Below are 12,331 nucleotides of genomic sequence, written 5' to 3' on the forward strand. Positions count from 1 at the left end.
TGTAGGATCATCTGAGCAGATAGCTAAGATGGGGTTCCCAGAATGGGCCCCGCAATCCTGGGCAGAGTGTGGGCTGGACGGGCTGCTGGGATGCCACTAGACAACTCTGATCCAGCGGCAGTACTGCCGTGTCACCTGGGCACTGCCCTCTGTGCTGCATGCAGGTTATAATCAATTGGCAAACACATTGAATGGCTGAGTCCTGAGCCTCCACCGCCCAACCCCTCATTCTGTGCTGACACGGAATCCACAATTCCCTCCTGGCTCTCCAGGACAGCGGGTCCTCCCAGGCTGGCTAGGCCAAGTCTCAGCAGGCCCGAACTCTGTCCTCATCATGACCACCTCTCTCTCCTTTGCAGGAGTCCCGTCCAGCCTGCTGGAGATTTACATAAGAATCAAGGTCCTGTAGCCACAGAGCCAGACAAGAGTCAAGCTCCTGTGGGCCCAGGACTCCTAAAAAGTCAAGGTCCTGTGGTCCAAGAGCCTCCGAAGGATCAAGGTCCTCTAGTTCCTGAGTCTCCAAGGGGTCAAGGTGCTGTGGTTCCGGGGCCTCTGAAGGATATTGGTCCCCTGGCCCCAGGACCCATCAAAGATCAAGATCACACAGTCCTTGGGCCCTTAAAGAACGAAGGTTCTGCACTCTCAGCACCAGCCAAGGACCAAGCTCCCTTGGTCCCAGAGAATCAGAGTCCTGTGGTTCCAGCACGAGTTAAGGATTCAGAGTCCATGGTACCAGCATCTCTGAAGGATCAAGGTCCTGTGGCCCCTGAGGCTGGGAAGGATCAAAGTGCTGAGGTCACAGCACCTGTAAAGGATGAAGGTTCCGTAGTCTCTGAGCCTGTGAAGAATCAAGGCTTAGTGGTCCCAGAGTCAGTTAAGGATCAAGATGTAGAAGTCCCTGAGCATCTGAAGGGACCTGATCCAGTGGTTGTGCCACCCATAAAGAATCAAGGTTCTGTGGTCCCTGAGTCTGTGAAGAACCAAGACCGCATGGTTCCAGCACCAGCCAAGGATCAAGGTTCCGTGGTCCCAGGGCCTCCAAAGAATCAAGGTCCTGTGGCCCCTGAGCCCATGAAGAATCAAGTTCCTCTAGTCCTGGTGCCTCTGAAGGAACCAGGTCCTCTGGTGACAGCACCAGCAAAGGACCAAGGTCCTGTGGTCCCAGAGCCTTTGAAGACTCCAGGTCCCAGGGGCCTTCAACTGCCCTCTGTCTCACCTCCGCCCCCAGTCATGATCCCCACGGCCCCCCATGCAGAGTATATTGAGGGATCCCCTTGATGCCCCCCTTTGACTTGCCATTGAAGGAGCTGCCAGTGGAAAAGTGCTCCCCTCCCGGGGCGGGGGGGCACATATTTAATCTGCATGAAGCTGTGCTCTATAGTCTTGCTGGAATCTAATAAAACTGGTCCCTCTGGCTCAGCAGTGTCTCTCTTTGACTCTGTGGGGGTGGGGGCACATGTGTGCATGCCATGTACACTCCAAAATGGGCATGTCGGGCTCTACGGTGACCATGTGGCCAGCAGAGTCTTAAGAAATGCCCAGTTCCTGCGGTTTGTCCACATGAGAAGGGAGTGGGTAGGAGATAGCAAGAGCTCGAGGATGAGACCCACCATGAAAGTGGCAGGGCAAGGCAAGGGACAGAGTCTTGAAAGCCTGTGATAGGCACCAAATCCCAACAGGCTCAGCCGGGGGTGGGTCAGAGTTGAAGCCTGAAGATGAACCCAGCAGGCACCCAGCAGACCCAGGGTAATTCTGGGTGACAGTTGTTTGCCATGGGCAGGCTTGATCGTGAGTCTCAGGACACTAATGAGGGTCAAAGCTAATACTTGCTGGTCCTCATTTAATGTCCATGACAGCTCAACAAGGCGCTTCTAAAAAATGCCTTGAATTGAGTGGGGATTTTTTTTTTTTTTGCAGCACTGGGGTTTGAACTCAGTGCCTCACACTTGCTAGGCAGGTGCTCTTATGGCTTGAGCCACTCCACCAGCCCACGTTTTGTTTTTTTGAGAGAGGGGCCTGCTGTGTAGCCCAGACTGGCATGGAACTCATGCTCCTGACAGCTGGGATTACAGATGTGTGCAACCACACCCAGTCAAAATAAGATTCTTTTAATAAAATAAAAATTTTAAATGCCCAAAGTCCTGCATTCACTCCTACATGCAGCAGACTTTTCCTTAGCACCTACTGTGTGCCAGGATTAGGGTCACTGCTGTAATTATAAAATGTGTGTGAGATGAAGCCCTAGGACAATGGCTTTGAGAGGACAATGGAAGGAGGACGCTGGTGGGGTCAGCCAAGGCTTCCTGGAGAAAGTGGCAGTGGTATTCTGAGAGGGTGCTAGACAGTCCAGGCAGGCTGTAGAAAAGGACATCGGTGTGGCTAGAGGGCCAGGGTCCGGTCTCTCACTCTGGTAGTCCTTGAATGAAAGGCATGATTGCATGAGGACTTGGCCAAGAGGTTGGCAGGTCTCTGGCGCAGAAAACTGGGACCAGTCAGGGGAGATCAGTCTTGTGAATCCCAGGACATGGGGGAAGGAGCAAGGGCCAACCCTGAGGTCTGTGAATGTAGTGCTGGCAGCCAGGTGATGAGAAAGAAGCCTGGGGAACTACCAGCAAGCCTGAAGCTCAGCCTCAGCCTCAGTCAGACACAGGTCCTGCCAGGAGCCCACTGGATGAGCCTCAAGGCTGTGTGGTGGCCTCCCTTTTAAAGCCTGGAGCCATAAGGGAACTGGCAGCAGGGTGGTGGGGGAGCACTCCACCTGTTCTCACCAAAGCTTGCTCCCAAAGAATACTCCTACCCCTGTTAAAGTTGTTTTAACACTGCCCCCTTTAAAGGAGCTCAGCTCAGCTCTTACAAGACCAAGGCCGGAAGTACTAAGAGCTCCCTGAAGTCCAGTTTCCTGAGCAAGCTTCCCCATCCAGCTAGCCCAAGCCTGCTCCTCACCTCACACCCACAGAACTAGGGTTTCCTGCCCCAAGAAACCACCTCAACATACACACACACACACACACACACACACACACACACACACACACACACACACAGGTTTCTCCTGGCCCCCAGAGCTTGCTGCCATATAAGCATTCATCATGAGGGACCTGAAGACAAGAAAAAGCCACTGAGGCTAAAGAGATTTTAAGTGTGGACATGTCCCACTTCCTCTCAGTTCTTCCTCTGACCCCATGATGCACAGGCCAGGCTGATGATGGTACCACATCTGAGATGGCAAACGAGGTGCCCTGGCCTCCCGGACACCCAGGGCAGGAAGCCACTGGCTATCAGGCAGGGTTGGCTAGAAATCAGACCCAAGAGTTGGGGGGTGGAAGGGAGGTAATCATTGAAGCCCCACACCAGAAGTGGAGTTCCTCAGAGACAGTGTCAAAATGGAAGGAGAAGTGGCCCACTTCAAAGCCTCGGAGACTTAAGAGGCCAGAAGAGAAGTGCACACAGGAAGGTAGCAGAAGCGATTTCCACAAGAAGCTGGGGGAGAATGAGGATGAGGACAGAGAGCTGCAGTGAGATATAGCAGGAACCCAGCACCGGCCACTTCAATATGCTCATTTGTAAGAAGGCCCTGACTATTCAACGAGATTGTAAGGCAGAAAACCTCCAGCTCAGGAACAACAGCAAGCCTCAGAGCCTCTGAAATGCAGGTTGTGCCTCCTACACATGCCCTGCTCTGGTAAGGCCAGCTCTCCATTACAGAGGAGGTGAAAAGGTGTGGTGAGGGAAGGGAGGTCAGGGCTCAGGGCCTCCCATCCTGAGCTGGGGCAAGGAAAGTCAGAAAACAGGCCACAGTCTTTTTGCCCTTCTCAGTGCAGGCTTCTGCAGGTCCACTGTCTCCAACCTTCCCCATCCTTCCCCCTTGGGGCCTGCAGTTCTCACATGAAGAAAGAGGAAGGACCCTGGCTCAGGTGCCCCTCCCTACCCCAGTCGTCCACTGAGGACAAGGACCTAGGAGGATGGGCAAGTGGGGTGCCTGGAAGACGAGGCTCCTGCTGCTGGCCCAGGAGCAGATCCTGGCACTAAATCAGAGGAGACAATGCCATCCCCACATTCCCTGGGCTCAGAAGGGCGACTGCACCCACACTGTTCCATCTGTGACTCTCCACTGAGAAACGTCCAGCCCTGGGCCTGGAATCACACTTTGGCTGCCCACTCCAGCCCACAGCTCAAGGTAACTGCCAGTTTCCCGGGCTTGGCCTCCAGGCCTCACAGCTCATGCAGCCTGGCCCACAGGGATGAGCCTGTGGAAAGGACAATGCCCTGGACACAAGGGCATGAAAGGGACCTCGGGACCAGCGAGGCACAGAGCCTGTCCTGACTGGAACCACCTGAAGGTTAGGCTTGCTGCAGCCCCTGGTGGCTGATCTGAGGAAAGGCCACAGTGTCATTCTTTTCCTCACACAATGATCTGTCTTAATGCATGCCAGGTGCACGCACTGCCTGGGCATTTGTGACATATTGGGGGAGAGGAGAGACCATGCATGTAAATAGGAGGCAGGGACTGGACCAAGGTCAAACTGGAGTGACAGCCCTGAGAGTCTTAGTCATGGAGTGGATGGCTCATCTAGAGGAAGAGGTGGGAAATGCATATACCATATCACAATTTGTCATTCCGATATGGATCACAGTGTGTCATTCAGGGTGTAAGAAATGCAACCTTTCTTTATTTTGATAAATCACATTAGGTACAGTTGATGCCCCCTGCTCTTTTGGCCAGGGTTGGCAGGAAATCTGATAGTCATTTCCCCAGAGCCTCACTCTGTCTCAGGGCTGGTCACAATTCCAGGAGGCGTCGGCCATCCTGAGAAGATACACAAGGGTTATCACTATGGCTTCCCCAGCACAAACCAGGGGAATTCTAGTAGCCACTTTTCCTCTACTCCAGACTTGTCAGGGAGCTCTCAGAGCCTGCCCAGTTTTCCCAGGCACTTTGATGGGTCATCCATACCCAAGCCATCCCTTAAAGGCCCTGCAATCCGCCCTCTCCATATCCCTCAATTACCTAAGCTGGGCCACTGCCCACCACAACTACCACCACCACCACCTCAGGGCATCCAGTTTAACATCCTCCATGGTATTGATCCAGCTCTGGGAAGCCAGGACTGTATGATTTTACATTCCCATCTGCAACAAATGAGGATTTCAATTTCTCCACATTTCACCCAGACTTGTTGTCTTTGTCATTACAGCAGTAATTCTTCAGCATATTCCAAAATCTTAAATTTTTCTTCTATACCCATTATGTATTAATCAATATTGGTTGAGTAGATGAGTGGAAATTCAGGGAACAGTTGGTTTGGGCAGAAAGATGGACAATTTTATACATGGGGAATGGAAATGTCTGTGGGCCGGCCAGGGATCCATGTCCTGGAGACTTCCTGACTTAGTGGTCTGAGACCGGGAAAGGTGTGTGGGCTAATGGCAGAGATGGGGACCTCACTGAAATGTGGGTCTTACAGCTCAGCGGGTTGTGAGGACATGAAAGAGGGTATGTTAACCCAGAGAGAGTGTGGAAAGTGAGAGGTAGAGAACCCAGGTCAGAACCCTGCAAACACCAACATTAAGGGGACAGGCAGAGAAAGGAGGCCACAAGTGGAGCTCACCATGGAGCAGTGAAGGAGTAAGAGAGAACAGGAAAGAAGGCCATCTTGGGGAAAGCATCAGGGAAGAAGTGTTCAACAGGGTCTGAGACCATGAGTGTTTCCCTAGGACATGGATTAATATGTCATTTAAAGGCCGGGTACCAGTGGCTCATGCCTGTAATCCTAGCTACTCAGGAGGCAGAGATCAGGAAGATCATGGTTCAAAGCCAGCCCAGACAAATAGTTCGTGAAACCCTATCTCAAAAAAAAAAAAAAAAAAAAAAAAAAACCCATCACAGAGTTCAAGCCCCAATACTACAAAAAAATGTCCATTGAAGAGCTTGTGGAGTGGCTCAAGTGGTAGAGCACCTGCCTAGCAAGTGTGAGGCCCTGAGTTCAAGCCCCAGTGCTGCTAAAAAAAAAATGTCCATTGAACAAAATGGGAAAATGTCAATACATATTGAAGTTGTGTGATGGGTACGTGGATATTCATTATCTCATTCTCTGAACTTTCGTGTATGTTGGAAATTTTTCGTATTTCTAAAATAAGGGATTTTTTTGTTTTTTGTTTTTGTCTTTTTGAGATGGAGTCTCGCTATATGTCCTCAAACTCACCATTCTCCTGCTTCAATTTCCAACTCTCTGGAGTGGAAGGAGCAAAACCCTGACTCCAGCACACAGAGAATGACCCAGTGGGGAGAAAGTGAGTGTTTTCATATCCAATGCATGATTCCTTGACATCCTATTTAACATCACTGAGCATGGACACCTAGAATGTCTGGGGAAACAGAAGACTGTGGGTAGCAGGCATCACGTACTTTCATAGTCCCTTGGTACCTTCCGCACAGGGATTTTTCTCAGCTAGGCCCAGCAGTGAGCCCAGGAGCTCTTCCTCAAGGGGTTGGGGGTGGGGAATTGCTTGCCAAAAGCACCCAGTTTTGCTCCTTATTTCTACGGTGATTCTTCTATCAGAGATTATTCATGGGTTCGAACATCATCCCTTCAGCAGCAGACACTTTGGATCTGCTATGTCATCAGGGATCCGAGCTCTGTTTCAGAGCAGCTTGTCCTTCAGCCTGGACCACCTGGAAGCCTTCGTTTGCTCTGGGCCCCACTGAAAGCCAGCAGCCTTCCAGGTTACTCAGTAAATATGTCAGAGCAGCACACCAAAATGTCATATGTGTCACCTCCAAAATACACAGACGCTCAACAAGTTTTATGCTTATTTCTTACTACCAATAAGGGCTAGAAACCACAGTGAGCTGTCTTATTTTTGCAGGGTTTTTCCTGGCAAGATCCAGATCACTGGACATCCAGAAACTTCGCTTGGATGGCAGACCCCTACATTCTTGGGGGATTTAGTTTCCATTCTCAGGCACATTTGTGTCTCTTCAGTACACCTAAAGGATCTGCTACCTCCCACTCTCCTAATCCTAGGACCACGATGTGATCAATATAGTGAAAAAGCAGCTGTCCTGTGACACCTGGGAGGATGATCAAAATCCCCCTTGACAAGATCATAATGGAGAACCAGAGGCTTGATAAGTTTCGAGACAAGATGAGAAATGCACTACTGTCCCTGCCAAGAGAAAGAAAACCGTATCAGGGGTTCTCTATAGAGAATGGCCTGTAACTAAGTCACCATCTGAGTAAGCTGATGACAATACCTTTTTTTATTATTATTGTTTTATTATTCATATGTGCATACAAGGCTTGGGTCATTTCTCCCCCCTGCCCCACCCCCTCCCTTACCAACCACTCCACCCCCTCCCTCTCCCCCCATCTCCTCAATACCCAGCAGAAACTATTTTGCCCTTATTTCTAATTTTGTTGTAGAGAGAGTATAAGCAATAATACTCACATTGATTTCCTGTGCACGTGTGTTACCTTCTAGGTTAATTCTTTTTGATCTAACCTTTTCTCTAGTACCTGTTCCCCTTTTCCTATTGGCCTCAGTTGCTTTAAGGTATCTGCTTTAGTTTCTCTGCGTTAAGGGCAACAAATGCCAGCTAGTTTTTAGGTGGATGACAATACCTTGTCATTCTCTAAGAACTGCCACCTGCATAGCCAAACGGGCTTAAACGGGATGTGGTAGAAACTGTCCCTGCATCTTTCAAGTCTTTGATGATCCTGTCTAGGATTCCCCTTGAGTCACAGCATTCCTTCTGAGTTATTATTTTTGTGAGAAGGGGATGATCTAGAGTCTTACAATTTGTCCTTTCGACCATCATGTCCCTTACGTCACAGGTCTGGAGGCTCATGTATGAATTGTGTCTATAAATTCCAATTATATACCCTGAAACAGAAAATAATTGCAGGATGAGTCCTGGGTCCCCCTGGGCTCACCATGCTTGGATTTGGGTCAAAACTCCAATTGTCACCTGTCTACCTGAGCTTCTGCACAATGGCAGAATGGGTCCTTGGGGATTAACATTTGAGAGGTTGAACCTCCCTTAATCCCTAAAGAGTGTGGGGGTTGTCTCTTCACAGAGTGCAGTTCTCTGGCAAGTGGCCCAGGTCCCTTGTGGAAGGCCAAAAAGAAGAGTCACGATACGTGAAGGTTACTGGCCTTTCTTTTACTCTAGGGACTCTAGGCGAGAGGCCAGGATCTTTTGGAGTGACTCTAGTCAGGATGCTAGTTGCCAGACATGTGGGCGTTGGTTTGTGCTTCTGTTGTAGAGATTAAGAACCTTAGGAGGCTGCCTAGCCATTGATCCCACAAGTGTGTTGTTTAGCAACAGCTAATCCTCAGTGGCCACTTCCCCATCTGGCTGTCCATGGATTAGCCTTTGCCTAAGACACTGTGGGTCAGACAATGCTGATTATCACTGAAGGCTGTGGTCCTAGGTGCTGCTGCCTGGCCTCTGCTCCCCTAGAAACCCTCATTTCCATAGAGATCATGGAGCCCATTTCCATGGCAGCATCTCTCACCATGGACTGTAGAGAAATACTGCATCGTGTTTCAAAGGAGTATTTCTGGAGCCATGGTAATGGGAAGATCTTCTAGTTTCTGCAAGAGAAAGTTAGGGAGCCAGGGTGAGGTGGTGCATTTCTATAATTCAGTAGACACAGGTAGACTACATATGCCTATGCAGTAGACATAGGTAGGAGGATCGCAGTCCAAAGCCAGCCTGGCAAAAACGAGAGACCCAATCTGAAAAATAACTACGGTTAAAAAAAAAAGAAAAGGCCAGGGGTGTGGCTTGAGTGGTAGATTTCCTGCCTAGCAAGCTCAGAGCCCTGAGTTCAAATCCCCCACACCACAAAGAGGGAGAGAAAGAGGGAGAGAGTAAGTTAGGGGCATGTAACCTAGCCAGGGGCCGAGGCTACTGCGCCTGAAGAAGCCAAGATGAAGAGTGTGGACAGAGACACAGCATCCCAGCCATTCCATCTGAGCCCAGTGTCCAGTGAATGCAGACATCTGAGCAAACCCAGGCAGGGCCAGCACAAGATCTGCCCAAACAATCCCCAGACCTGTGAAGAACAAGTATGGAGTGGCTTGTTACTCAGCAACAAATACCACAATGCTTTTCAGGGTCACTTCCAGGCAAAGTCACTTCCAGGTCTTCAGGCCCTGCAGAAGATCAGGCAAAGAGGAAGAGGGGTCGCTTCTGCTGCAAGGAGGCCCAGCAGAGCTATAAACATGTCCCCTGTCTCATTCCCACTGAGATTGGTGACCTAAATTCCACTCAAGACCTAGTGGTGCTGCGAGTTCAACTGATATATTGGTAGTGTAATTTGGTGGCGGCCATCCACTCCTGTCCTTATAAGCCACAGGATATGACTTAGCACTTGACTTCTGGTCCTCTTGTCCCCAGTATCGAGTGTGACCTCTGACTTACACCACGGGTGAGTAATGGAGGAATGATCTGGAGAAAAGGAAAGTAAGAGCTGCCAGTCTGAATACGTGTATTTTGTGTGCACAAACATGTCTTGGTTCTTACTGGGTGGCCAGGCTGGTCAGTACATGCTGGGGCCTGAGCCTGGTGCTGCCCCCAGAGACACTAGAGATTGGAGTGTGGTAGAGCTGATGTGTCAGGTCACTCTGAGGTAAAGAAGGAGAGGGGGCAGCAAGACATGTGCAGGACCCAGTGTCTCCCAGAGTCCCCTGAGCAGATGCAGCGGATGCCTTTGAGCCGCTGGGACTGAGCACAGGGTGCTGACTGGGGCCGGAAGTTTCCCTGGGGAGGTGGTGGTGACCTTTGAGATAGGACTGGAAGGATGAGGAGAGCTGCACAAGCAGGGCTGGGGAAGGCAGAGGCCAGGCAGAGGAGATGGAGAGCAAAAGGAAAGGGGAACTGATGAGATGGACTGCAGATGGAGCAGGATGTGGCAAGCAAGGGCTCAGAAATTGGAGGAGTTGAGTGAGGATGACCACCTGCTCAGTTCCTGTAACCTGAGCTGCTTTGTGTCTTATTGGGATGGGACTGCCAGGCCCACCCTGCTGTCCCTCTCTGTGCTCTCAGCTTGCTCTGTGTGTTCCAGCTACTGCACCTCTGTTTCAGCCATTCCTCTCAGCTGGAATTCCTCTTTCTTCCCTTTTCTATCCAGCTCTCACTCCCCACTCCAAGATTTTTCCCCCACATGTCAGCCCAGCCTGAGCCCAAGGCACTGTGGCATAATGAAAAGAATCAGGCTTTAAAGTCAAGGAAATGTGGACTCCAGCCCTAGCACTGCTGTACGAGCTTGAATCACCACTGTCTCTCATTATAAGTTGCTGACATTCATTGACCACGTGCTCTTTGCCACGTACCACGGGCATCTCATGTAACTTGACCCCAACCTCGAGCGCTCGGTATTGTTAGCATTCCCATCTTACTACTAAGGAAATTGAAGCTCAAAAAGATTAAGTAGCCAGAACCGGTGGCTCACGCCTGTAATCCTTGCTACTCAGGAGGCAGAGATCAGGAGGATTATGGTTCAAAGCCAGCCCAGGCAAATAGTTTACAAGACTCTATCTAGAAAACACCCATCACAAAAAGGGCTGGTGGAGTGGCTCAAGGTGAAGGCCCTAAGTTCAAGCCCCAGTACCAAAAAAAAAAAAAAAAAAAGATTAAATAGCCTACTCAATGTCACACAGTTAGGGAGCGACAGAGCCAAGACTTGTGTGAGGTTGTCTGGTTCCAACACCTCTGGTGCTAAGTAAGCACCACAGCACCACTGGACCACTTCCTTTGAATGAGTAATTATTGGGCACCTCCTGTGTGCTGGGCATTATTCTAAATATGGAAATTTAGGACAAGGGCAGACAAAGGCATGCCCTTGAGGAGGTCACAGCTAGAGTCTTGGGGAGGACAAAAAAGCCCTGTGCTGCAGGGATGGAGTAAAGTTGCTCTCCCCCAGTCTATGGCATACCAGTAACTTCTTCGTCCACAGCCAGGAGACCTGAGTTCTCAGGTGGGCAGAGCGTTGACCTGCTGAGTGGCCTTCCTTAGACTGGTCATTTCATCTCTCTGAGCCCCAGTGTTCTCACCTATAACATGGGACAGTAAGAACTATTCTTTAGGGGAAGCTCTGAGAATTAAGTAAGCAAACCTGCAAGTATCAGGCACAGAATAGGTGCTCTGTTGAAGGTTCATTCCATCTCCACACTTACACCCACATTGGGACCCTCACAACCCAACACACACCTCATCACTCTGAGACTTGGTGGGAATAACAGGGTGATCCTTCCTCTAGGTGGCAGGACAGCTGCAAACAGGATGGTGGTCAGCCACAGCAAGTGTTCATGCTGGTGGAACAGCCTCCAGCCTCACCTGCCTCTGCCCCACCCTAGGGCCCCTGTGTTGCCACCATCTCACCAGCATCCACCCCAGCACAGACCTCTAACCCTCTCACCTGTGACCCAAGGGAGGGAGGAGCTTGACTCTGGGCCCCTCAGTGTGATCTGGTCACCTAATCCAGGCCTGACTCTCAGTTCACCACCTGCTTCCACCTGAAGGGGGAGCTGTTGCCTGCTGACCAACAGAGGCAGGAGGCCCAGTTCTTGACCAGGGCCGGCCTTCTCTGGATTATGATTAGTGTGACCCTGTCTTGATGGGTGATTGTGGGGTTGAGTGAGCGGTATTAGACCACAGGAGGATATGCCCCTATATGATTAGGACCTGGTCAGTCCCTCTCCGTCCCACGGAGCCAGTTCAATCCACTGGCTGAGTATCCTCAGGCATCTTTCAGTCTCAGTGACCTCACTCATAAAACGGGGACAACCCCCACCTAGCCTGGATGTTAGGCTTGAATACAATTATATACATCAAGTATCTTGCACCTAGTAAGAGCTAAACACAAGAGTGATACTGCTGGTGTTACTAAAGTCATCATTCTGATCAAATCTGCACAACTTTCAAAGTCGCCCACCCCTCACTCCTCCTGGGAACCTTCCTTGCTTCCCCAAGAGCCATAGCTTCCTCTCCTGGATCCCCAAAGCCCAGGATCCCTTCTATACCAGCCCTTTCACATACTTAATGAATTTTTCCAGTGCTTGGTACATATACAATGCTGACTTCAGAAGTGAACACCCAACAATGAGCCAGACATGGCCCACATGGGGGAGGCAGACAGGGAAGGTGCGCCGTAAGTAGATATCCTAGTGCTAAGAAGTCAGCAAAATGAGAAGAGGTAGTAAGGAAGCTCAGAGTGGTCCAGGCCTCTCTGAGCAGGTGACATCTGAGCTGAGTCCTAGATGACAAAAAGCAGCCAAAGATCTACAAGTGTCATTTGCCAGGCAGGGCAACAAGCCTAGCATG

The 12,331-nt window shown here is 50.4% G+C and overlaps 1 protein-coding gene across 1 annotated transcript in view; it reads left to right on the plus strand.

Moving 5' to 3' along the window:
* Map6 (microtubule associated protein 6) overlaps positions 1–1,419 on the plus strand; it is a 64,750-nt gene extending 63,331 nt beyond the window's left edge. Inside the window, exon 4 of the mRNA XM_020155452.2 lies at positions 360–1,419. Coding sequence (XP_020011041.2) covers positions 360–1,278 — 919 coding nt within the window. The 3' untranslated portion in view covers positions 1,279–1,419. The remainder of the gene's footprint in view (positions 1–359) is intronic.
* Positions 1,420–12,331: the final 10,912 nt, after the last annotated feature.

The sequence above is a fragment of the Castor canadensis genome, chromosome 1, assembly GCF_047511655.1.
Source record: "Castor canadensis chromosome 1, mCasCan1.hap1v2, whole genome shotgun sequence".
In the NCBI taxonomy this organism is placed as follows: domain Eukaryota; kingdom Metazoa; phylum Chordata; class Mammalia; order Rodentia; family Castoridae; genus Castor; species Castor canadensis.